The sequence below is a fragment of the Pelmatolapia mariae genome, linkage group LG1 (assembly GCF_036321145.2).
Source record: "Pelmatolapia mariae isolate MD_Pm_ZW linkage group LG1, Pm_UMD_F_2, whole genome shotgun sequence".
Lineage (NCBI taxonomy): Eukaryota > Metazoa > Chordata > Actinopteri > Cichliformes > Cichlidae > Pelmatolapia > Pelmatolapia mariae.
Window position 1 is genome coordinate 25,016,928 of NC_086227.1, and position 22,930 is coordinate 25,039,857.

Genomic DNA, 22,930 nt, shown 5'->3' on the forward strand with positions numbered 1-22,930 from the left:
CGATCATTACACAATTTGTTTTAAATTTGATCAGTCACAGAGAGATTGGCATCTCCCTGGAAAGCCCGGGCAGGGTTGAGCTACTGTAGCTTAAATCCAAGTTTCACTCGTGTTATCCTTACAGACCCCTTCACGTCAGCATCTTCACTGTAGGCCTAAATAATGTCAGGTATTTAACTTTGGCTAGAGTGTCCGTGGTTATTAAATATGCAGTATAGGCGTAAAGACTGGGATCGCATGCAAATGTGGGTCGATATTTGCTATCATAAATATTTGAGTTGCAAAATTGTTTCCCTACTGACATAAAAATTCAGAAACTGACAGTATGATTTTAATGTGCGAGTGTGTGTGTGTGTGTGTGTATTTGCGTGTGTGGGGGACACAGAGAGATAGAGGGGGGAGAGGGAGAGAGAGAAAGGTTGGTTTGTGTAGCAGCGTGGTGACGGCAGAGGGAAAACCGGCTGGACAGATTTGCGTTTACGCCTGATCTGCTTCTGGAGAGCGGCGCTGTGTGGGAAGGGAAAGGGAGCACCTGGCTCGACCGCTGTATCCCATCTCGTTTTATTGACAGCCTGATAAGCAGGGACCAAGCCGTGCGGTTTCCAGCGCGGATGTCGAGCACCCTGCTGCGTTGCACAGTATCAAGGCCTCTTAATGGCTGTTCCTCTAAATAATGGCCCAAACACAGCCAGTCCTGACTGGCCCGTACCTGCGCTGCCCCGGTCTCTTCCTGAGAGACAAGCGGTGGCGCGGTTGCCCATTTACTCAGTCTTGTTCAAATTGACACAAACATCAGAGGTTGTGAAATAGGATTTGAGGCTTTTAGCCTGTCTTAGTAAAAGGGAAACTAAAGCCCCCATTATGAGTCACAGTGACAACTTTATAGGGCTGTAGAAATAAAAAGGTTTTAGCGCAGACTAAAACACTGGGATTGTCTACAAATATAAGTAATGTAATGACCTAGCTCTGCAAACGTGTTTTTAGCCTTACAGCCGGAGTACGTCATGGGGAGCAGCCAGGGGGCATCTATAGACCCCGAGCGGGACTTTCCTGCATCCGTTCCCCCCACACCTGTTGCGCTCTGAGCATGCTCAGATTTAAGAACACAACAGTGTACTTGCTAATCTATTAATATTCATATGACCAATCTAACACCAGCAACTGTTACAAGCAGTAACTGTTAATGGGGAATTTCAAAATTCATTGTTAGGAAGATGCATTTTTTGTTACTTATAGTTTGTACATTCGAAAGCTGGCACACATATGTAAATAGCGCCACTCTTCACAGTTTCAGTGTAAGATCGGATGCTCGCTCAATCTCAGCCAATCCTCTTTATTCTTAAAATGAACGGGAACACATCCGAGTCATAAAAAAATTATTATTAAAAATATAAAAATATTATTATTATTATTATTATTATTATTAATAATAATAATAAACATACGGTGCTTCGATCGGGTGAAGCACCATACGGCATGCTTCTTGCTGAAGTGCTCTCGAGCAAGTTTTAAGTTCCATGAATAAATAAAACACGAACAGAAAGATAGAAATCAAACTTTGGATTGGAAGTAAAAGTGAATAACATTCACTAAGGTGATGATGTAAATAAAAATAAAATAAAATCAATTATCAATCGGGGAGCGAGCCCGCAGAGTGAATTGTTAGCTGTCCGCCCCTGCATACAGCCGACACACCGGGAAAGTAAACAGGCCGGTGTGCTCCACATGTTGGTTACCTTGCGCACTTCCCCATTCTGCGCTCAGCGTCCTGTCCAAGGCGTGACGTCGAGTCGTCGCTCCAGCCAATCACTGCCAACTTGAGGCTGATGCTGAAGGGAAAGTTGCTGGTAAGAGTCGCAGATTTTTTTCCCCTCTCACTGACATTTCAACTTCACGACGGATTCAAAGGTAGATAGATTTTGATCGGGACCTATAAGTTTCTGTTTCTGTGACACGGAGGAGAGATCCGGGGAGGGAAGAAGCGAGTTTATATGCACAGGATATCGGTCAGACGCCTCTGCTGCCTTTCGTCCGGTGAGTTTGACTGGACTATAGCCTACTTTTAAATAGTCTCCTTTTAAAATTTAAATCCACTGTAACTTACACGATAACCCTCTGAGAATATTTAAAGGGTATCCTTTCTGTATTTTTGTATTTTATTTAATTTTTTTAAATCCTGAAAAAAACGCAGTTAAAAGCATGCAGACTGATTTCAAGCCGGGCGCACTGGGAAAGTTGGGGAAATTATTGGTTAAGTGTTTGCACGTTGCTTTGTGTATTACAGAGTAGCAAAACACTAAAACAAAGTGGAAAACAATGAGCCCAGTTCGTTTTTGTTTTTTGTTTGTGTTTTTGTCATCTATCGCACACACGCACACAACGTGTAATTAGCGATCTTCACACAGGAATTAAGCGCTCGTCTTTTCTTTTAAAAAGCGGCTATTATTGTGCGAGTTACGCCTGGAGGGGAATTCAACCTGTACAACAGGAATGTGTACAGTGAGATCCATTCATCTATGCACGATCTATAAGCGCAATGGAAACGTCGATGTCCATCACCGGAAGATGGACATTCTGTGGGCTTTTTCATCAACATGACACATCTGTGACATTTTGGAGAAACAGCGCGATATTTTGGCTGAAATGCTGTGAGTTAACGTTTAAAGTCAGAGGTACTGTTAAAGAACTAAAACACTTAAAAAAAAGTTGTGAAAGCAACTTGCAAGCACGTGCTTCAAATCTTCAAAAACAACGAAGTGAAGTGACACCCGCGCCTTGATGGTTTTCAGATTGATTTTGTTCGGAGGGCCCGGACCTGCTGTTTATGTTTCCAGTGTTATTACCATTTAATTTCTTCACACATATCTCACTCCGTCGTCTAATTACGAGCTTTCAATTGCATTATTATTTACACCCCTCACACATGTACTCATTTCCACACAGTATCTGGAAGTCTTTGGAAGCCTCGGGTCAAGGTTCTTGTATGTTTGGCTGCAGCGTGTCTTCCTGTCACACTGGCCGATCAGCGCTGTGACACCATTAGCCCCGGTGTTTATCACAGCCCTCAGCCTTTTGCTGAGGGCTTTAGCCTTTTGTGGACTGTACACCTTCTGTGAACCACACAAGAACACACCGAAGTCTTCACTGTGTCCCCACAAACTTTACAGATTGTTGGGTGGGATTAAACTACACAGGATAAACTAAATAAAAACAAAATTTACCTCAAACGATGTACAAAGCACTCCACACTGTGGAGGTGAATGTGACTAGTAAATGAAGCCATCTATTAGATGAGCCACGAGGACGTTAACTGTAACAACATGCTTAAAAAAATAATAAAGAGCAGGCTTTGAGCGTGTTTGGCATCCCGACAGAGCAAGATGGGGGCCACCTTAGGAAGCTACATGCGGCTGCCCACTCCGTGATGGAGTTGCGTTTCTTTATGTTTACTCAGTCTGATGAAAAATGAGTTGCCACTAATGGAGCTTCTGTTGCGGGTCGCTCTCCACGTGCGCCACCACGCTTTCAAAACAGCAGATGGAAAAATATCGGCGCAGAAGTCGAACAAGCAAGTGACTCTTTGATTATGGCTCATGAAAACAGAATAATACAATCGTAAACGCGCGGATGATTTATGCAAATAAACCGGCGACGTGCTCATGAGGAGAAATGTGACCGGTCGGCTCTGTCTGATGAATGACAGCTCAGAGCTTTGCAAGAATGCAGCTACACGTAAAAGTCGAAATTTTATACATCGGTAACAACAACAACAACAACAACAACAACAACAACAACAACAATAATAATAATAATAATAATAATAATAATAATAATAACTATTATTATTATTATTATTATTATTATTATTTGCTACCTGAATTTTTTTCACATGTCCATCAACATTTACAATACTGCTTAAAAAACACAAAATCATAATCATTTAATTGAGAATTTGTATAAGTAATAAGTTTATTTAAAGAAGAATAGCAGAACATTTATAATAAAAGGTAAATAAAAGTACACTTGTTATATTCATAAATATTTCATTTATATTTATTTATAATAAATAAAAAAATGATTGCATATAGAAAACTCATATTTATATAATTATTTGCTCACCAGTGAAAGTAGGTGCAATACAGTTCTGAGGCTTGTATGTGTACACCACTTAATATGTATGTAATTGTCTAAGAAAAAAAAATTCCCCTCCTAGATTAGATACAATTTAAATCAGAAAATGAAGATGCACATCACACCAGGCTTTTTATTGTCTGCGTGAATCACCGTGTTTACCAAGCGATTATTAACTCGAATCAGTGCTGCAACGATATTTCTAATAGAAAGCTCAAAGGTCCTGATTTTTTTTTTTAATAATTTTTTTTCCTAAGGTGAGTAAACTGTGACCTCCAGTGGAGGTCATCACAACTGTAAACAGTTGTCAATTTTAAATAAATAATAAATCAAAGCAGGTTTTTAGGTGTGGGGTCGTGTCCAAATATAGTGTCAAGTTGTGAAGTGAAAATGAGTTAAAATACTCTATCTTTCCTTCATCAAAACAAGGTTTTGTTTTTTCAGCTTGCTCTCTCTTTCTCTTTTCTTTCTTTTATTGTATTTAAAAGTTTCTGCAGGGGTACAAATACCACACTGCCTCAGGGGAAAATAGCGACGAGATTAGGCTTTCCTTTCAAGGCCTGTGACATTAGTTGCTGCTAATCCGAATTGGGCTAATTGCTTTCCCAACATCACCCTTAAAGACTTTTACAGCAATGCAATCTACCTTATAAAAAGATAAATGTATAAATAAGAAATGTATACATTCATAGAGAGGTGCCGTTGACCTACTTGGCATATCACTTAGGTTTCTGAATAAATAAATAAAAAATTAATAAATAGATGAAAAACAAAAAAGAAATCTCTTGAGAATGGAGACAACGAATTAGCTCTTGGAGCGGATTTACAGCTTAACCAAAGAAATCAATAACATGCTGGAGGTATTGTTTCCAAAGAAAACTACTTGACACACTCATCGGGGAATCCGTCTTTCTATGAAGGCAGGTTAGTGGTGTGAATTTTTGACAGCTGCAATCTGTGACAAGTGAGTAGCAATAACATTTGCACTACAAAGGTGCCTCACAAATACACTTATTCAAGCGTCTCACCAGAAAGAATTTAACATTTAGGCAAGATGTTGAATGTGTTTTCTCTGAAAATGACATTCTACTTTTGACAACTTCCCTGTCTTATTACTAGAAACCAGCAGCTGCTAAAAGTGGCACACGTCCCGTGCACGCGCGGCTGACCGAGGCGTCCACGAGGACGCAAACTTTAGCGCAAAAAGTTTCATCTTGCGAGTCTTCTTGCGTCAAAGAGTCAACAACCCACCATAGATTTTTTTTTGTATTACACGTCGACTTTTAGTTTAATTCCTTTCAAATATCTTTTCTCAAATTAGCCACAACATAATCCATAAACTTGTGAACTTGAATTGCATTGATGTTTCATAATAACTGTTAAGAAAGTTCCAACTTCGCTGTGTCGTTGTTGTATTTTTTTTTTTAATTTTTTTTTACAGTAAATTATAACCAACACGAGGTCTCTCACTGCACAAACCCCTGTCAGGAGGGGCGACAGGGTTGGGTTGTGTGTGAGGGGGTGTTTGTGGTCTGATGCATTCTAATGGAGGGGTTCTTGACGTAAAAATGTTTGGGACCCCCCCTCCTCTCTTAACTGATATAAGCTGCGGCCATTCACGGTAGGCCTATAGGCTGAGCCACCAGTCTAAGTGAGTAGAAACAATGCAGGAAGGAGAAACAGATGAATGTGCTCGTTTAGTTTACGGGTTGTTTGATGAAGGAGTATTGGCCAAAGTGTTGTTCCTCACCGCGGGACTCTCAGTGACAGTTTGAGCCGGTCCTCTCAGCTCATTATCTCGCCGGCCCACTGAGGGCCCCATTCAAGCCGGGCAGTCCCTCGCCCCCTCCCCCCTGTCCCTTCTCTCTCTCTCTCTTCGCTCTCTCTCTCACCCTCTCTCCCTCTCTCTGGCAGCGTCGTTTGTCTACTCATTGAACCCGTAGTCAGGAATGCGATGGTTGTTAGGGAGCCCTCTTTCACCTCCGAAGTGTTTTATTGATGAGCTCTGACTTCTCCTACTTTTTCACATGTCAAAGAAAGTCAAGTGTAGGCCTCCACGACTTCATTTCACGGCCTCCCATCCCAAAAAGAAGAAGAAGAAAAGGAAAAAGAAAACGCATTTCTCTCCCCCTCCCCCTGCTCATGTCTGTCCCTCTCCCGTCTCTCTCGCTCACTCTCTCCCTCTTTGCCCTTTCACGCACCCCCTTTTCTGCTTCTCCACTTTGGCTTCAGCATCCACACAAACCTCATTCTCTTCCCCTCGGTTTTCCTTTTTGGAATAAGCAACGGGGCTCCTCAGCGCCGAGACTGGTGCTGGCCAAAGCTGCGAGTGTACGCTCAAACACGGGCGCAGAGGGGGTTGATTTTGGGTGCGCTGAGGTGTGCGCTAATGGTCGGTCATTCAGCCGGCGCAGTTTGGGAGCGTGTGGCCATGGCTACGCACTCATTTGCTTTTACTTTATTTACGCGTGCTATTTGCTGTCAGGTCGCAGGAGTGACGTCGCCGTGCCTCGCAAATGTGTCCATAAAAAGCACCCGAGCCTGCCTAAAGGCCGGACTCTTTATGTACGGTTCTCTTGTTGACACGATGGGGGTGGTGGGGTGGGGTGGGCAGGGTGATACTCAAAAGAATCAACAAAAGCACGTGGTGGACATTTTTGGTTGCTTTGAGTGTGAGTGAAGGCCGGACAAGTGCAAAATGATTTTCAAAGTAAAACAACTTTCTTTTTCTTTTTTTGGTGAGGGTGATTGGATGATATACTTTAGAGCTCAATCGCTGTGATATAAGAGTTTAAAACTGGTGGTTTTTCAAAGTAAAAGTTTTTAAACAACCTTCAAAGATGACTCCCAATTGCGTTACTTGCGCAGGTGCAACATCGCGCTACATTCAGTCCAGAAGGGAAAAGGGCGCTGAAAGTTTTACGCAGCGCGGATGTGCGTCTCTATAACGTTAATCGCATCTGTAGTGTATCGGCTGCTTCATAAAAGGCACGCTGCAGCTCTTTGTAATTTTAATTTGGTGTTACGAGCTCCAGCATTCCAAGTGTGCGCTGCTCCACTGCTAGTTTCCGTCCCCCCCACTACAACAGACACACACACCACCACCCACCGCCCACCCCCCTTGCTCCAGCTAGCCTCAGGTTGGCGCTGAGCATGCCTGAGATTCCCTGTGCGGACCCAATTCAGCCTGGAAGAATAGAGCCTTCCGTCCAATGGGCATTTCCGAGGCACTTCCTTTGCAATAGGGCAATATTCAGCAAGTGAGCGCAGAGTATTTGCATGCGTGGGCTGATTAGTGGGTTGGGAAGACGCGACTCTGTCTTTCTCGCTCTCTCTCTTCCCCGCTTTCTCGCTCTCTCTCTCTCTCTCTCTCTTTCGCTTTGGCTCGGCCCCGTTTCCCGCTTTGGCTGTGGTGCAGGGGGAAGTGTTTATATGGGGGATGATGACAGAGGTCGGGTCGCGCTAATGGGCCAGTGAAGAGCGGCGGAGGGAGGCGAGGCGCACACAGCAGACCAGGAACACATACATTAATACACTTGTTCCATCACCAATCAGCATAGGTGTGTTCATTCTCTTACCCCCACCTCGTCCTACCACCACTCACTCACTCTCCCTCCCTCTTCCCCTCCTTCCCCTCCCTCTCGCTCTCTCTCTTTCTCTTCCCCATCTCTCTCTTCCCGACTCTCTCATTCGCTCTCTCACACGCCAGCGCGCATCCTCGCCAAACTCCGTGCGTCCTGACATCTGAGTTCACTGTCAATCTCTGTCTCCTTCGCAGGGATATCCCCTTCGTCTCCGCCGAAGACCACTGGAAACTAAATTTTTTTCTCTTCGAAACTTCCCGGGAGAGAGCGATCCTGGTCGCCGTTTTTTTTCTCCCCCTTCTCTCTTTCTTTGGTGTGGACAACTAGGCTGCAGCCCATAGTTTACCCAGGACTTTGATAACGACGCAGGATGCCCCAAAAAGGTGAGATCCTGACTAAAAGTTTGTCTTGTTGCTGTTAAATTATGCATTATTATTTGTGATAGCCTAAATTATTATTATTATTATTATTATTATTATTATTATTATTATTATTATTATTATTACTACATCGGGTTTATTCGCGGCTGTAAGTGGAGGGTCAGTGTGAGGTAGAGGGTGTTTTATCGTTTGGACTGTGCAGCCTGGACTCCCTCAAAAGTGCGAACAGCCTTTTAGCGTCTCTGTCGGTTTTATCTGCTCGATTTTTGGTTGTTGGGTTTAAGCCCACGGATAGCTTGCTGCTTATTTATGACAGCAAAGAGTAAAAAGTCACGTTGGGCCAGGACAGTGATCATCGTGGAGAATGGGGCGCAATGACCCGTTGAGGAAAGGTGTCAGATTGATTCATGCAGGCGAGTCACCCAAGCGCCTTCTTTAAAAAAAAAAAAAAAAAAAAAAAAAGCTTTCATGAAGCACTTGCTGAGGAGGCCCGTGTTCAGCGTGTTTGTTTGTGTGCCGGGGATAACACAACTTTACTCCTTGTCTCTAATCTTCTTCGGTGTGTCTTTAATGACAGCGACTGAACTGCTTTTACATTTTAGCAGTCAAGCTGTGGGGTATTTTAAAATACTCAGATAAAGAGGCCTTGGCTGGCCTCAAATTTAAAAGTAAATGTTTCAAAAAATGTTAAAATTAATAAAAGACAAACTGAAAAACAAGCACAAATTGTTGATGCTTTGAAACTATTTTTTTTAATCCACGTAAATAAGCAAAACCTATATTTTAGTGCAAAGCCTCTATTGTAATTTTAAATATAATTTTTAAAGAAAACAATTGCATAAAATAATTAAAATAAAACTGCAATGAAAGAATAAATCACTCTGTAGCTTTCTATGTTAACATACTCCTTTACTCTTAAATCAGATTAAGCTCTAATGCAATAAATGCTTTCTGTGACATGTGACTTTTTTTTTTTTAATTCGCCTTCATGTGCGTATTTTCTCTGTTAGCCAACAGCAGGGCCACTGTAGTTCAGGCCTACATGTTCTCCTTCCTTGTATGAATGTTGTGAGCGCAGGATCCAGCGGTCAGAATAAGCATGTTGAATTAACACATTGTTGTTGCGGATTACTAAAGGGAAAGAAATGCAGATTAGATCGCAGTTAACCTCAGGAACAACAACGTTTGAGCTTTCGACCTTAAATAAATGATTAACCACTTGGACCTTACAGGGCTATAAGCTACTGGCAGCAGTGTATTTGCAGGCTGAAGCCGGTCTCTTATTATTTTTATTGTTATTATTATTATTTCACGCACACATACAGAGATATTCACACCTGCTAAAACCGCCGTGACATTAAGTCGCGGCTAATAAAAATATGTAGTATTATTTACAAGTTTCCTGTGTCTTTAAGATTAGTGGGTAACTCAGCCTATGCGGGCCAGTGTGAAGGAATCTGAATTTGATTAATGACCGAGCAGGCTATTTGTTACAACATGAAAGAAAGCTACACAATCTGAACGTAACGGCGTCCCTACGTGCATCTCACCGACTAGCCCGAGACTAAACACAATCTGTTAGACGTCGACATTACAGGCCATTTTACTCTGCACACAACACAACTTTGCACGGAGAGAGAAAATGAAAACTTCAGACTTCTCCCTCCGTGGCCCCCTTTTTATCTGTTCCCCCATTCAAAAGCTTCTTTAATGCATTTGTCTTTTCCAATTGAGCGCCCTACTGCGCTGTTGTGTCTTTAAAACCGCTTTACAACCCGCACCAGCAGCACAAAATAACCACCAAATATTTATAACAAGAAATTACTTTTCCAAAAAAAAAAAAAAATCTTGTTCTATAAAAGCAGGGCAAACAAAACCCCACATTCACGCACTAGCGGCGCAGGGGTCACGGTCGTGTGTGTGTGTGTGTGTCTGCGTGTGTGAAAAAGAGAGAGTGCATGTGTTTGTGTGTATGTGTGAATGGTCCCGGAGGGGGTGGATGCATGCCTCCGGCTCTTTGTATTAATCTGAACTTGTTGGTGTGTTTAGAGGGGAAGCTACGTGTTTCTAGTCGTGGAGGCCGAGTTTTCGCCCCGGGTTTGAGGTATACGGAGGCAGAAAAGGGGGTGCATTGTTGGGAGTCCAGCAGGCTTTGTACACCAGCTTTGTACCCCCTCCTGGTGTGGACTTTTGCGGATCAGTGAGGCGAGGTAGACAGCGTGTGTCACTGTACAGTTTCCACGACAGACTCCGCAAGAGGAAGGGTATCAAGTTTTAAAAATACACTAAAGCCTCTTGCTGGGACGATGAGGAGCTGATTTCTTTATAAGAACTAACAAGAAAAAAATGGGGGGGGGGGAACACCAGGACTATTTTTTTTAAAGAGACAATGCTGTAAAGGAGTTACAGGCCCAATATCACATCACGGCTAGGCTGTTAGCTGAGATTTATTGTGACAGGTGCTTTCGGAAACAGGCCTAACAGAGACGTGAAAATAACGAATGAATGTTGTCCTGCGTCGATTTTAATTGATTTGTTTGGCACCAAAATTTAGGTTATCTGTAAAAGTAGGGCAATAAATAAATAAATAAATCTGAAAATACAGTAAGTACATCAGTGTAGCTGTGGCTGTGCTAATGTGTTGTTTTGCTTTGTCCTATAGGGAGACATTAAGTAGTGAAAACGGCAGATGATTGACTAAATTGTTATAGCGTGGACAGTCAACTCTGTTTCCAGGCAAGTTTAATTAAAATACATACATACACTCAGGATGTTTTTATTTAAAAAACAAAACAAAATCATAATTATGGATCAGTAAATGTTTAAGAACCAGATCCGCAATTTAAAAAAATAAAATTTAAATCGGACGACATGAGAAACTTTTTTTTGTTGTTCAAAGAAATGTTGCAAATTATTTGACACCTTAAAAAGAATAATAATAATAGTAAAACAGATCTGTACACCAGTTTTCTGATTTGCTGCTAACCACTTTTGTTATTTCCTTGTGACGCTTAGAATACCACAACCAAGCCACGTGGGAGTCTGGCGTAGCTTCAATGATGCAGAACAGTAAGTTGTTTTCTATATATTTTATTTTGAAACTTTTGATTACAGCCGCAATGTGGTTACATGGAAGCAACACCCACTGACATTTTTCTATTTATAATTTTATTTTTTATATTTATTTATTGCACTGCTTGTTAACATACATTTCAGAAACACTTTTTTTTTTTAAAGGAGGGCAGATGCATGTGCAGCCATACATTTTCAGGACTTTTTATGAGCAGGGATGGAAATATTTTTAAGTTATTTGATGGCGCTTTCATTGCTGTTAATTTATTATTATCTCCCTCCCAAATGATAGGTAGGCAAGTTATTATTGAACAAGTTAATCACACGTCGTCCTTCCTTCTCCAGGGAGAGAGAAAAAGAGAGACAGAGAGAGAGAGAGAGAGAGAGAGAGAGAGAGAGAGAGAGAGAGAGAAGGGGGGATTAGAGGGGGGTGCTGGGTTGAGAGGGAGATTTTTGTTTCTGCTTGAGTTGGTATTAAATAATTGCACAGCCGTCTGCATTAGCGTTAGAGCTGGCTGCCAGGCTGCATACAAGATTAGCTGCGTAGAGAAGAGCCCTGCATGAAACATGAGGGAATAGCAATAATGTCTTATGTAGATTAGTCCATATTCTTCACGGACAGACAGCATGAACTAGAAAGAAAATGCTCATATTATAACCGCAGGCCTCACTGTTAGGTGCAGGCTGAACTCAGAGAGGAAGATAAATATTAACAACCATATTGTCGTGGGTGCCAATCAAAAAACAAAACAAAACAAAACCCAAAAAACATGGTAGATGAAGTTGCTTATAGGCCTCATGTGTTTAAAGTGGCCTCTTGCAGATGAATGATTTGTCTTGTTCCTGGTGTGTGTTGAAACCAAAAAGGATAAACATGAAACATTTTCTCTCTTGCTGCTGGACAAGAGGTGTATGACATCTGTGATGAAGGTGTGTGGAATAATTTTATTATATTATTCTCCATATACCTTGATGACGTGTCTGTGCTGTAACCTGTGCGCATTAGTCCGAGTATGTTTGAATCCAATGTTGGACCACGTGAGAGGTGGACTGTTTTATGTGTAGAGAGCTGTGATTCATAAGAAAGCGCTGCGGGGAAAACCCCCCCCAAAAAAACACGAGTGGCTTACTTTTGTTTTTCTCCAACTGGTCGTGGTGCTACTAGATTTTTTTTTCTTACGTTAAATGGCACAGCAATGTGATTTCTTTCTTTTAATCTTGTCAGTTGTCAGTTATAGAGATGACAGAGCCTTAACAAACCTGTGTACAATACCCACTGGATTGATGTTAATAGGATGCTCCCCTGGCTTGGCGTGTGATGTCTGGTGCGAATTGCCGAGGAGATATCATTGGGCCCGGCCCTTTGGGTTGTCTAAAGGTCGCGACGGCCTCGCTGGCTTTTGTGCTAATAACTCCTGGGTGTATATAGTGGGGAGCGTCCAAATTGACACCATATGTTTTCCTATTAGTCGACTTGCAATAGAATACAAGGCGCATAATCAGCGCCAGCGGGCGAGATCGACTCCGGGCACTTGAGGGAATTGTGCCATGATTAAGACTTAACCTTAGGAGAGTTTGATTTTTATGTGATGTCGTTATCTGACGGGTTTTATCGATCCGGAGGATTTATATGACGGTTATAAACCAGAGGTGACGGAGCAACCCTGGAGAACCCGCAGAGCAGGGCTGCTTAATGTGGGTAGGCCAATTTCAGCGTAAGAAGTCTATTAATTCCACTTAATCCTGGAATTACCAAAGAGCAGGAGGGGATGATAATGGATTTACTATCAATCAGATCCACGCTGGAAGATTATAACACATAGCGGCCAAAAGGGATATGTTGCTCAGTTAAACAGGTTTATTCTCACTCAAGTAGCTATAAACAGGCCCGATCCCCCTATTTTTTATTTTATTTCTTTCTTTTGTGTCATCTATATAAAATAAAGTCCGCATTTAAAGCCAACTCCTATGGCACATTTCAGCACGAAGACGCCAACCGATTCCACACAACAGGACTGCGGTGGCTGTGAGCATTTGTTGTCAAATACAAACAAGGGGGGGAAAAACTGCATGTCACTTTTAATATGTTAAGAATCCAGGCGCGCCCTCGTTTGTGTGACCGCGCGTAGCCCCTGGCCACCTTAAAACGAAGTCTCCCTCGGAGGGTAAACGAGTAGCGTCCAATTTTGTCTGAGTGATATCCAAATGCAGACAGAAAGGGTCGTTTTATCATGCTACTATTTGTCGTGACGATGCGATTTTCAAAAGCAGAGCGGTGTCATAAAGTGACATGCCTGCCACAAGTGCTCCAACTGATCTTTTCAATTAGCCTCCCATGCATGATCCGAGGCGACTTCCGCCTATTTCCAGAAATTAAGCTCAAACTTGACGTGCAGCTAGCTTTATTTTAAAGACAAATGTCAGGCAGGCTCATCATATTTTCCCCCTCTTCTATATTTGGAGCTTATTTATTGCTAAGGAGCCTCTGCTCCCGGAGTCAATGTACCGGGCGGCAGCGCAGGGGAAGGGAGCGGAGAAACAGAGAGCAGCTCAGGCACTCCGGGGAGTCAGCTCTCCCTTTTGGCTTCAGGTTTGCGGGCTTTTTCTGTGCTTTAGAGCGATTCCATACAATAATTTAAGGATAATTTCTAAATATCACTAATTTTTTTAGACAATAAGCAAAAATAAAACCTCATATTTTAAAGCTAAAATCTTATTGTTTCCTTGTCTTTTTGATGCGTAATTATGGCATGTTTTTTTTTAAAGGATAGTCATGGGAAGGATTTTAGCGATTTAATATCGTTTTTCCTACAAGATGCTTTTGAATTGATGCTAATTTAACACATTATTGTAGTGGAGTGTTTATGGGATCGTCGGTGTAGCTGGTTATTGTTTTAAAGCACTGTTTGTGAGAGAGGTGCAGGTCTTGGTGATGGGAGTGGATAACGGTGCGGGTGTTTTAACGCCCAAGTTTGCCGGTTTGCTACAGGATTGGATGAGTTTTCTCTGGCCAGATCATCGACTGAGCTGTAAAATTACTATGAGGAAAAAAATTTCTATATTTTTTTATTCGGTGTATGTCGTGCTGCTGTGGTTTGATACATGTTTTTGCATGTGTTACTAAATAGCTGATGATGCGCCGAACCTCACAACAGCTTAAAAAAAAAAAAGATTTCTGGAGTGCACTCCGGTTTAAGATATTTTTATACAATCGTGTGAGAGTTTATTGTGAAACTTCTCTATTGCTGTGTGCTCTGCATCATGTCACATTGCATCTATAACTCGATTATTCTGAACGCTTAAATCATTCTGCTCACCATTACTTGGAAGCCGTTAGCTTTATCATATATTTCAAGAGGAGCTGCGACATGATTTGATGACTCCGGTGCTTTTGTCTCCATGTAGGTCACAGTGGCGTAAACCAGCTTGGTGGTGTGTTTGTTAATGGCAGACCGCTGCCGGATTCCACCAGGCAGAAAATAGTTGAACTTGCTCACAGTGGTGCTCGACCTTGCGACATCTCCAGGATACTCCAGGTGACAATCCAACTCCTTTTTTATGAACAGAAAACGCCTTCATAAAGACTTTGGTCTCAGTGAATACAAGGAAATTAATAATAATATCCAAAAGCAAAAATATTGAAAACAAACCGATTTGAAATTTCAATTAAAGCCAGGTTTCCAGTAGCATTTCACGACCGCTTTAAGCCAGTAAAACCACTTATTACTTTTCAATTAAAGGAATGTTTTAAGGACAACAAACGGAAAAGTAATCTGCCTGCTGTTGTAAAGAATAAATGCCTAATATATCATTCAAGGCATATTTTCTGTATTTATAGACCCATGATGAAGTCCAAGTGCTGGACAGTGAAAAGGTGATAATTATTTGAGCCATCTTAGCAATTCCGTTCATAGTCGTAAATAATGTATGTGAATTGTGTCTTTTGTTTCCCGTCCAGGTATCCAACGGCTGTGTGAGCAAGATCCTTGGTAGATATTATGAAACAGGCTCCATAAGACCGAGAGCAATAGGCGGCAGCAAGCCCAGGGTCGCCACTCCAGAGGTGGTCGCGAAAATCGCGCAGTACAAGCGGGAGTGTCCGTCTATCTTTGCGTGGGAGATCCGTGACAGACTTCTGTCGGAGGGGATCTGCACCAACGACAATATACCCAGTGTAAGTGTATTGACTGTAAGTTGTGTGCATGATTTAATTTGCCACATGAAATGTCTTTTTTCTCATGCACTGGAGGAAAAGGAGAAGGGCATCCAACCATTCAGTCTTATTAAGTGCACTGCGATTCAAAGCGTGGGGCACACATTACTGCGTATGTGATCACCCAAACATACGCTCGGTTTTGATGGGGCTCGTTGTTCATTTGTGCGCTTTGCCAGAAACATCTTCCTGTACATATTTATTATGATTATAATGCTCGCGTTATGCGTGTAAGAACACGTGTTTTGCCCGCGCGAGCAGAGACGTGCCGATACTGCGCTCCATCCAATCCTAATCCAGACTTTTATCATATGTAATTTGTCATTCAGGTGTCATCAATAAACAGAGTCCTCCGCAACCTGGCTAGTGAAAAGCAACAGATGGGCGCAGATGGCATGTATGACAAGCTGAGAATGCTCAACGGTCAGACAGGAACTTGGGGGACCCGGCCCGGCTGGTACCCCGGAACATCAGTGCCAGGGCAGCCCAACCAAGGTGAGCCTCATTGTCATGCAGTAGCAATAAAGACACCTTGACGCACGCACAGTTGTGAGGTTCTCTACAAAAAAAGAAGTATACATCCGGGTGGTGTGCTGACACGCAGTAACATTTATGGTCACCCACAAAAGCATCTGATTTGAATTCAATGCATTAGGTTTAAAGTGAACTTTGTGAGGTCACCACAAGTTGCCATGTATGAATATGAATAGGTTTACGGCCTACTCTTCCGGTGATTCTGGCCCGTGGCTGTTTGCAGGAAGGTATTGTATGGTCATGCTTTTGATGCTCTGAAGAAGACTGAAAATGTAAAACTAGTCGATCAGAGGAAGCCATAGGCCATGCATGCATTCTGAATGTCTCCACTGTCCCAGACATGGATGTGCGTGACAGAAGCTTGTCCTTTCAGCAGAGGTGTCCATCCAACAGCCTGCATTTTCCTCCCCGATGGGGAGGCGGGAGCCGGGGGAGAGCTGTGTGCGGCGATGTTAGCACAAAGGAATGCTTTTCCTTCACACGCAATGATTAGTTATGGGAACAGTCCTCACTACGTGTAATTGCTCATTAGAGAGGGCTTTGTCTCTCATTATGGCAACATGCAGGAGTGTGGAGATGGTGAGGCTGCTGTGGAAATGTTCCACTTCAGAGGGTTTCCTGACGGCCCACTGCAGGCCAAACGCCGAGCAGCTTTTCTTATAAGAAACTACAACTTTGCAGGCAGGAGTTTACGATCACGGCTTATTTGCACATGTAAAGCGGAAATGCAAGGGTTGGAATTAAGTCCGACAAGATTTAATAAATTAACTAAAAAAACAAAAACAAATTAGCATTTGTGTGACGGCAACTGGTCACGTGGGGCTGTCAACGAGCAGTAAAGCGGAAAAGATCATATTCACGGCTAAAATAATTCATTTAATGATGAAGCTATAACGGCTAATTTAAATAATAATAATAATAATAATAATAATAATAATAATAATTATTATTATTATTATTATTATATGTAACTATTTAATGTTAGGTATTTAATTATAATAATGATCATCATCTTCATCTGTTCTATATATTGTTTTGCAGCCTAGATTAAAAAAAATCTCCAGAAATAAAACATATAATAATAATAACAATGATATAAAAATCTAAAAATAACAAAGTTGTGTTCGATTAAGTATTTGGGTAAAACAGTTGTTTCAGGGGAACGAAAATATGTTTTCAATCAGACAGCCGAGTAAGCACATATAATAGCTACATGGAGAGTGACAGGGCCCCAAAAGAAGACAACTCTATCCAAAGAGAAACGAATAAAACTCCACACCGATGCTGTCTTTCATCTCTTTCTCATGCTCAGTCGCTGGCTATATGGCTCTAAATCCCGTCTATAGGATTTAGTCTCTCACTTTCTCTTTCAGTTTTAAGCGGTTTCTCAAGAGTGTTTTGATCCAGTCTCAGCAGCTGAAAGGTGCCGCAATTGGTTCGGTATCTCTTTTTTGCTGCTTTTCCGCCTCACTGGCTGAGACATCGTGATACTAAAGAATGAGTTTATTTCCCAGCGCTTTTATAAAGAAAACAAATCCCATCCTAGCGTCAGTGGGTCTGGCGCACGGATAATAGCTGCACATTCACTCCTTTTTATAGATTATCCGGAGTGAAGAAACAAATAGCGTGGATACAGACTATTGGCCTATAGAAGAATACTTTGGCTATTATGGAGCAATGGAAATTGTCAAGAAATGTGTCCCATCAGGTTTCCTTCACTGAACAAAAACGGACACATATAGACACACTAAAAGTGTTTGGAGGCCTGCGTGAAGCAGGGAGAATTTCCACGCAGCGGAACTATTAGGAAATGTGTAACTTGGTTTATTTTTTTATGAGGCAAACACGTATTTTATTTTGTGCTATCGCACTATAGTTAATAGAAACACATTAAGTAATTGGCTGATCTTATAATCCACGTAGGTGAACAGTTACTCGGCCTTTTCTGCACCTTTTCCCCAGTTTTGCAACAACCTGGAGTACAGGACTCCAGCTGCTCGGCTCTGTTTTTTTAGAACACAAACAAAATTTGCTCTGAAAAAGAAAATGCTGAAATGCCACTTCATAACGTGAACCCACGGGGCCCAGAGCGCCATCGTTGAGATATTACATAAACCTCTATCAACGCACCCGCTGCTTAATTTCGCATTAACTTCTTGGTGTGATAATGATGTCCAACAACAAGACAGACATTAGTCGATAAGCCTCGCCCTGCGAGTGAAGGGGCCTTCAGGCCCACCGCGGACAAACAGCAGCAGTGAATAGATTGGCCTTATTTTGGTTGTTCAGGGGGTTGCATGCTCTCTCCTCACTCATTTGTTTCCAATTGAAGACAGAAATCCTGACTGGCGTGTAGCTGGCCGGGGGACGTGATTAATGATGGTAGTGGATAAGGGTTAACACACTGGACTCAAAGCTCTGTTGACTGGGATCCTCGTGCGCACAATGCCAAAGTACTATAGCCTGTGTGCCTCCAGAGAGAGGGGATCCTTTTGTCATCTCCTCCAAAAGCTCCCCTCCACACACACACACACCCACCCCCATCCCATCCCATCCCATCCCATATATTACACCCACCGAGGGCTCACTGCTCGTCCCTGGCTGTGTCCATAGTTTAATGGTTTCCCTTACTCCTGAAGGCATTGTATCATTCTGAAAAGCGTCTTCTTCTATTCAAAAGTTGGTGGTCACCTCAATGGCCATACCAACGCCCATATGGGAACGGCCATTGAGGCACTGCTCTGTCCTGGAGGAAAAAAAGGAGGGGGGGGGGGGGGGGTTGGAGCTGTGTAGAGAGTTTGGGGTTTAAATACATTTCATAGGCTCTGAAAAGAGGCTCAGCACATCTTGTCACATTTCTCTTAACCTTTTGAGAACACACGCCATTGTTGGGACACGATAAGTACGCGGAGCTTTCCCCTTAGCCAGCCTGTTTTTCCCACAATATTTTATCAACAGTTTAACCACGAAGCCGGTTTGATGTTGTTCCTTTTTCACGCAGCCAGTCGTCTGTAAAGTGGCAAACATTAGGAAGAAATTGCAATAATTCCTCCAATTTTGAAACAAATTAACCATGATGGGTGCTTTAATTAATGATGTACCACCGAGGTCTGTACAATTAGCGCTAGGCTGATACAACACGAGCCCCGATAATTAATTATTCAATTAAGCTTAAGTGAATGTATATTTCCATTAATTTCTCTCTCCTTTTTTTTAGATGGCTGCCAACAACAGGACGGTGCAGGAGAAAACACAAACTCCATCAGCTCGAACGGGGAGGATTCAGAGGAGACACAGATGCGTCTGCAGCTCAAAAGGAAACTACAGAGAAATCGCACATCCTTCACACAGGAGCAAATCGAAGCACTGGAAAAAGGTCAAATATGCAGTGGATAATTTGAATAATTAGTTTTAAACATCCAGACTAATGTTTTATCCATAACAAAATACAAACATTTTGGTTATTGTAAGCAAATTCAAAGAAAACGCAAACTGCGTGAGGGACTACATTTCTTTATTACACTGCGTTAAATAAGAAGCCTAATTAAAAACCTAATGTTTTGGATCCAGGGCGAAAGACACGCAATTGTTTCACTAATAGCTCTGAATAAAATTAACTGCCCTTGACCTAATCTTATGTTTATTTACTAACACTTATACCTGTGTGATTAATCCCACTGCAGAATTTGAAAGAACTCATTATCCAGATGTTTTCGCGCGAGAAAGACTAGCAGCGAAAATCGACCTGCCCGAGGCAAGAATACAAGTGAGTGATCGCAACTTTTATGAGCACGTTTAAAAGAGGTTTTAAACTTGAAGCTAAAATTATGCTTTTCCCATCCTTCATCTGCAGGTATGGTTCTCAAATAGGAGAGCAAAGTGGAGGCGAGAGGAGAAGCTGCGGAATCAGCGCCGGCAGGCCAACAACTCCTCAAGTCACATTCCCATCAGCAGCAGTTTCGGCACCAGCGTCTACCAGGCCATTCCACAGCCCACCACACCGGGTAGGTCAACCTAATCAGAGATATACGTTGACCATATGCCTAGTAAGGTAAAATAATACTTAAATTTAATTTTTCAACTGAAATTATTAAAAGTGCAGTCCTACTTCACACACGCTGCACAAGCACACACTACTTTGTTACAATTAAAAAAAAATGCATTAATACTGTGATGGGTTCCATAGGCTCAGTGGGTTAAATATTTACTAAACAGTATCATGCCACAACCTGCGGATTCATATAAAAAGGGCAAAGGAGGCCTCGGTGGCTGTGCGCTCTAGTTCGCATGAAGAAGCGCCGTTGCTTCCCTTTGATGGATGATTGAGCAAAACTTCTCAGCTGACTATCTGAGCAATTACCGAATCAGGCACGAGGGTACACCGGCAGAGCTGAAGCTCGTGAAGTCAATCACCTGAGGCTCTCGCTGTAGAGCTATCTGTCCGGGCCCATCAGCCTGTCAAATAAGGCGTCACCTTCCGCACGCACTGCTTAACGCTAATGAGATGACTTCTCTCACCGGAGCTCGGTGTGTGTGAGATTTCTGCGGTTTCAAGCGAGTTTTCATTTTCATCCACAGTGTCTTTCACCTCGGGGTCAATGCTGGGTAGACCTGACACCGCACTCACAAACACCTACAGTGCGCTGCCGCCGATGCCCAGCTTCACCATGGCAAACAATCTACCTATGCAAGTAAGTGAAATACTCTGCATACATTACATACGAGTGCTTAAATAAAATGAATTTAAAGCTGGGTTTTTACAGTGACTGGTGTGAGTATAAGAGTGGCAAAAAAAGTACAAAATTACATAGGCCTGCATACTGTAACTAAAGGATTCGTGAAATAATTTGATAGTGTTAAAAGCAGACAAACTAGATTACAGACTACTGAGCTGCACATTATGGTTGGCTAAGCTAATGTAACATTCTCTCCTCATTTTTAGCCCAGCCAGACCTCCTCTTATTCCTGCATGCTGCCTACCAGTCCGCCTGTGAACGGGCGGAGCTACGAAACATACACGCCCCCTCATATGCAGGCACATATGAACAGCCAATCTATGACCACTTCTGGTACCACCTCAACAGGTAGGCAGAAAATTTCACTTTTTTATTTTTTTATTTTTAAAGCAGCCTGCTTGGGAATTAATAAAGCAAACACTGCACTCTTTGAAATATCTGCCACCTTTCCAGTAATCAGGGGGTACTACAGAGTCATGTCTGATTCATGATCTGTCATCCCAAGTTTCCCTTTCCTTTGGTTTAAATGTCTGAGGATCAATATCTCTACATCGCACATCATTTTTCTCTCCGCAGTTGCATGAACGAGGCTCATTTCTTTGCCACTCCGGGCCATCATGTCAACCTCACTACTCCAGCCCATAGTTTAGTTCCACCCCATTAGGATGTTACTGAGAGCCATATATACCGGTTATAGTCATGAAGAGTTAATCATGCATAACCACATTTCCTCTGTGCTAAATTGCTAATTAATTTGATTCATTTGCTGTTGTATTCTCTCTGTTTAAATGCCATTGCCAAAGCCTCAATTTATCGAGCTTGCAAGCATTTTACCGAGCCACCACGTGCAGAGCTTTGTGACTCATTGCAGGCCCATGCTCATCTACCTATTTGCAAGCATTTAAAGCACAATGCTCTGTTAGTTAACTGTCGTACTAACCGTGCACGGCAAACCTGCTCATCTAATTTTAGCATTTAGACCTCTTTTTTTTTTAAACTTCTTTACGTTTTTCCAATCTGACATCAATCTTTCTCTCTTTGTCTTCACAGGACTCATCTCTCCTGGAGTGTCTGTCCCAGTCCAAGTCCCAGGAAGCGAGCCTGACATGTCTCAGTACTGGTCAAGACTACAGTAGAGAGAAGAGCTACTTCACCCTGTAACCACCCACTCCACCATCGCCCTCCGGCAGTGCTCCTCACACATACACGGCACAGGAGAGTAAAGAAGGCGAGAGAGGGTTGAAAGGAGGCAACAGACAGAAGAGGAGGAAAAAAAAAGAGAGAGAAAGGGACTCTGGGAGAGCCTTTGGGACGTCTGGGCTTTGTTTTTCCAGTGGGACAGTGTGCTGTTATGTAGCTCTAGGCACATTCAAACGAGGACTTGGAAGAATGAACAACGATGGGAAGATCGGGGGGAAAAATGGACCTCTGTAAAGTGCCCGGTGTTAAATTTATATGGAACAAAAACTTCTTATCTGTTTTTTTTTTCTATTTCCAACTTCAGTCATTGTTTCCTTTTGTTCTCTGGTGTGTTTGTAAATGGCCATTTGTATGTTAATATGAAAAACCAAGATCAAGTACTGATAGATGGACTGCTAGAAAACCATGTTGGTCTTGCGTTTGTTTGAGAGAGGAGAACCTGAGAGATTCTGCCATGACTATCTTTTAATCTGCTTATATCGAGACTTTCTACCAGCCTTTGCATGGTCTCTGGACGCTGTTGCATATCATTAAAGACGAAAAGCTGGAGGGAAGACTCTTACTGTGTCAAAGAAAAAAACAGAAAAGAAGCAACAACTATTTATTGGTCTTATTCCTTGCGAACGGATATTTTAGCAGAGGAAACTCAAACTCGATCCACCCACTGAGGCTGTGGTCTTGGCCCCTCTGACGTGAGCCTGCATTTGCTGGCTTATTAGACACGGATCACTATGAACAGCTTCAAGTGTGCAAAGAAGGTGCGACACGCAACCCAACTCGGACCCTTTTGCTTCGGTGGTTGGATTGACACTTGATTACCACGAAGAACGTTAAATGTGGAAAACACAGGTGCAAAAAAAACCCTGTAGTCTGTAAATGGTAGACTGCATCTTCGATATAATCCAGTTTGTTTATGTCAAAATGTAAAGTACTTGTCTTCCCTAGAAATCTTCCAGAAAGATTTCACCAATAAAAGTTGATTTCATTTATCCCCCTCCTCCCCCCAGAATATTCTATAAATGTTCCATGCATCATAAAATACATTTTCTTTAGGGTCAGGTACAATTTGTCTCTTAGGTA

General features: G+C 42.3%; 1 protein-coding gene across 7 annotated transcripts; it reads left to right on the forward strand.

Annotated features, from left to right (window-relative positions):
- The first annotated feature begins 1,861 nt into the window (after positions 1 to 1,861).
- On the forward strand, positions 1,862 to 22,839 carry pax6b (paired box 6b). Of its 7 annotated transcripts, XM_063477115.1 has the most exons (15): positions 1,862 to 2,034; positions 7,910 to 8,098; positions 10,758 to 10,831; positions 11,111 to 11,164; positions 12,074 to 12,097; positions 14,573 to 14,703; positions 15,006 to 15,041; positions 15,126 to 15,341; positions 15,710 to 15,875; positions 19,132 to 19,290; positions 19,598 to 19,680; positions 19,768 to 19,918; positions 20,493 to 20,605; positions 20,857 to 20,998; positions 21,701 to 22,839. In XM_063477115.1, exons 4-15 carry the CDS (start codon positions 11,152 to 11,154, stop codon positions 21,784 to 21,786), a joined length of 1,320 nt encoding a protein of 439 aa, XP_063333185.1. In that variant the 5' UTR covers positions 1,862 to 2,034; positions 7,910 to 8,098; positions 10,758 to 10,831; positions 11,111 to 11,151; the 3' UTR covers positions 21,787 to 22,839. The 7 variants fall into 7 exon arrangements, with proteins under 7 accessions (XP_063333185.1, XP_063333198.1, XP_063333151.1 ...); XM_063477128.1 differs by lacking the exon at positions 12,074 to 12,097; XM_063477081.1 differs by lacking the exon at positions 10,758 to 10,831.
- The last annotated feature ends 91 nt before the right edge of the window (positions 22,840 to 22,930 follow it).

Bases quoted from the DNA above. Each gene is read 5' to 3' on its own strand.
- pax6b (XM_063477081.1), top strand. The intron at 20,606-20,856 runs GTAAGTGAAATA...CCTCATTTTTAG, and splicing joins CAAACAATCTACCTATGCAA to CCCAGCCAGACCTCCTCTTA. The intron at 20,999-21,700 runs GTAGGCAGAAAA...TTGTCTTCACAG, and splicing joins TTCTGGTACCACCTCAACAG to GACTCATCTCTCCTGGAGTG.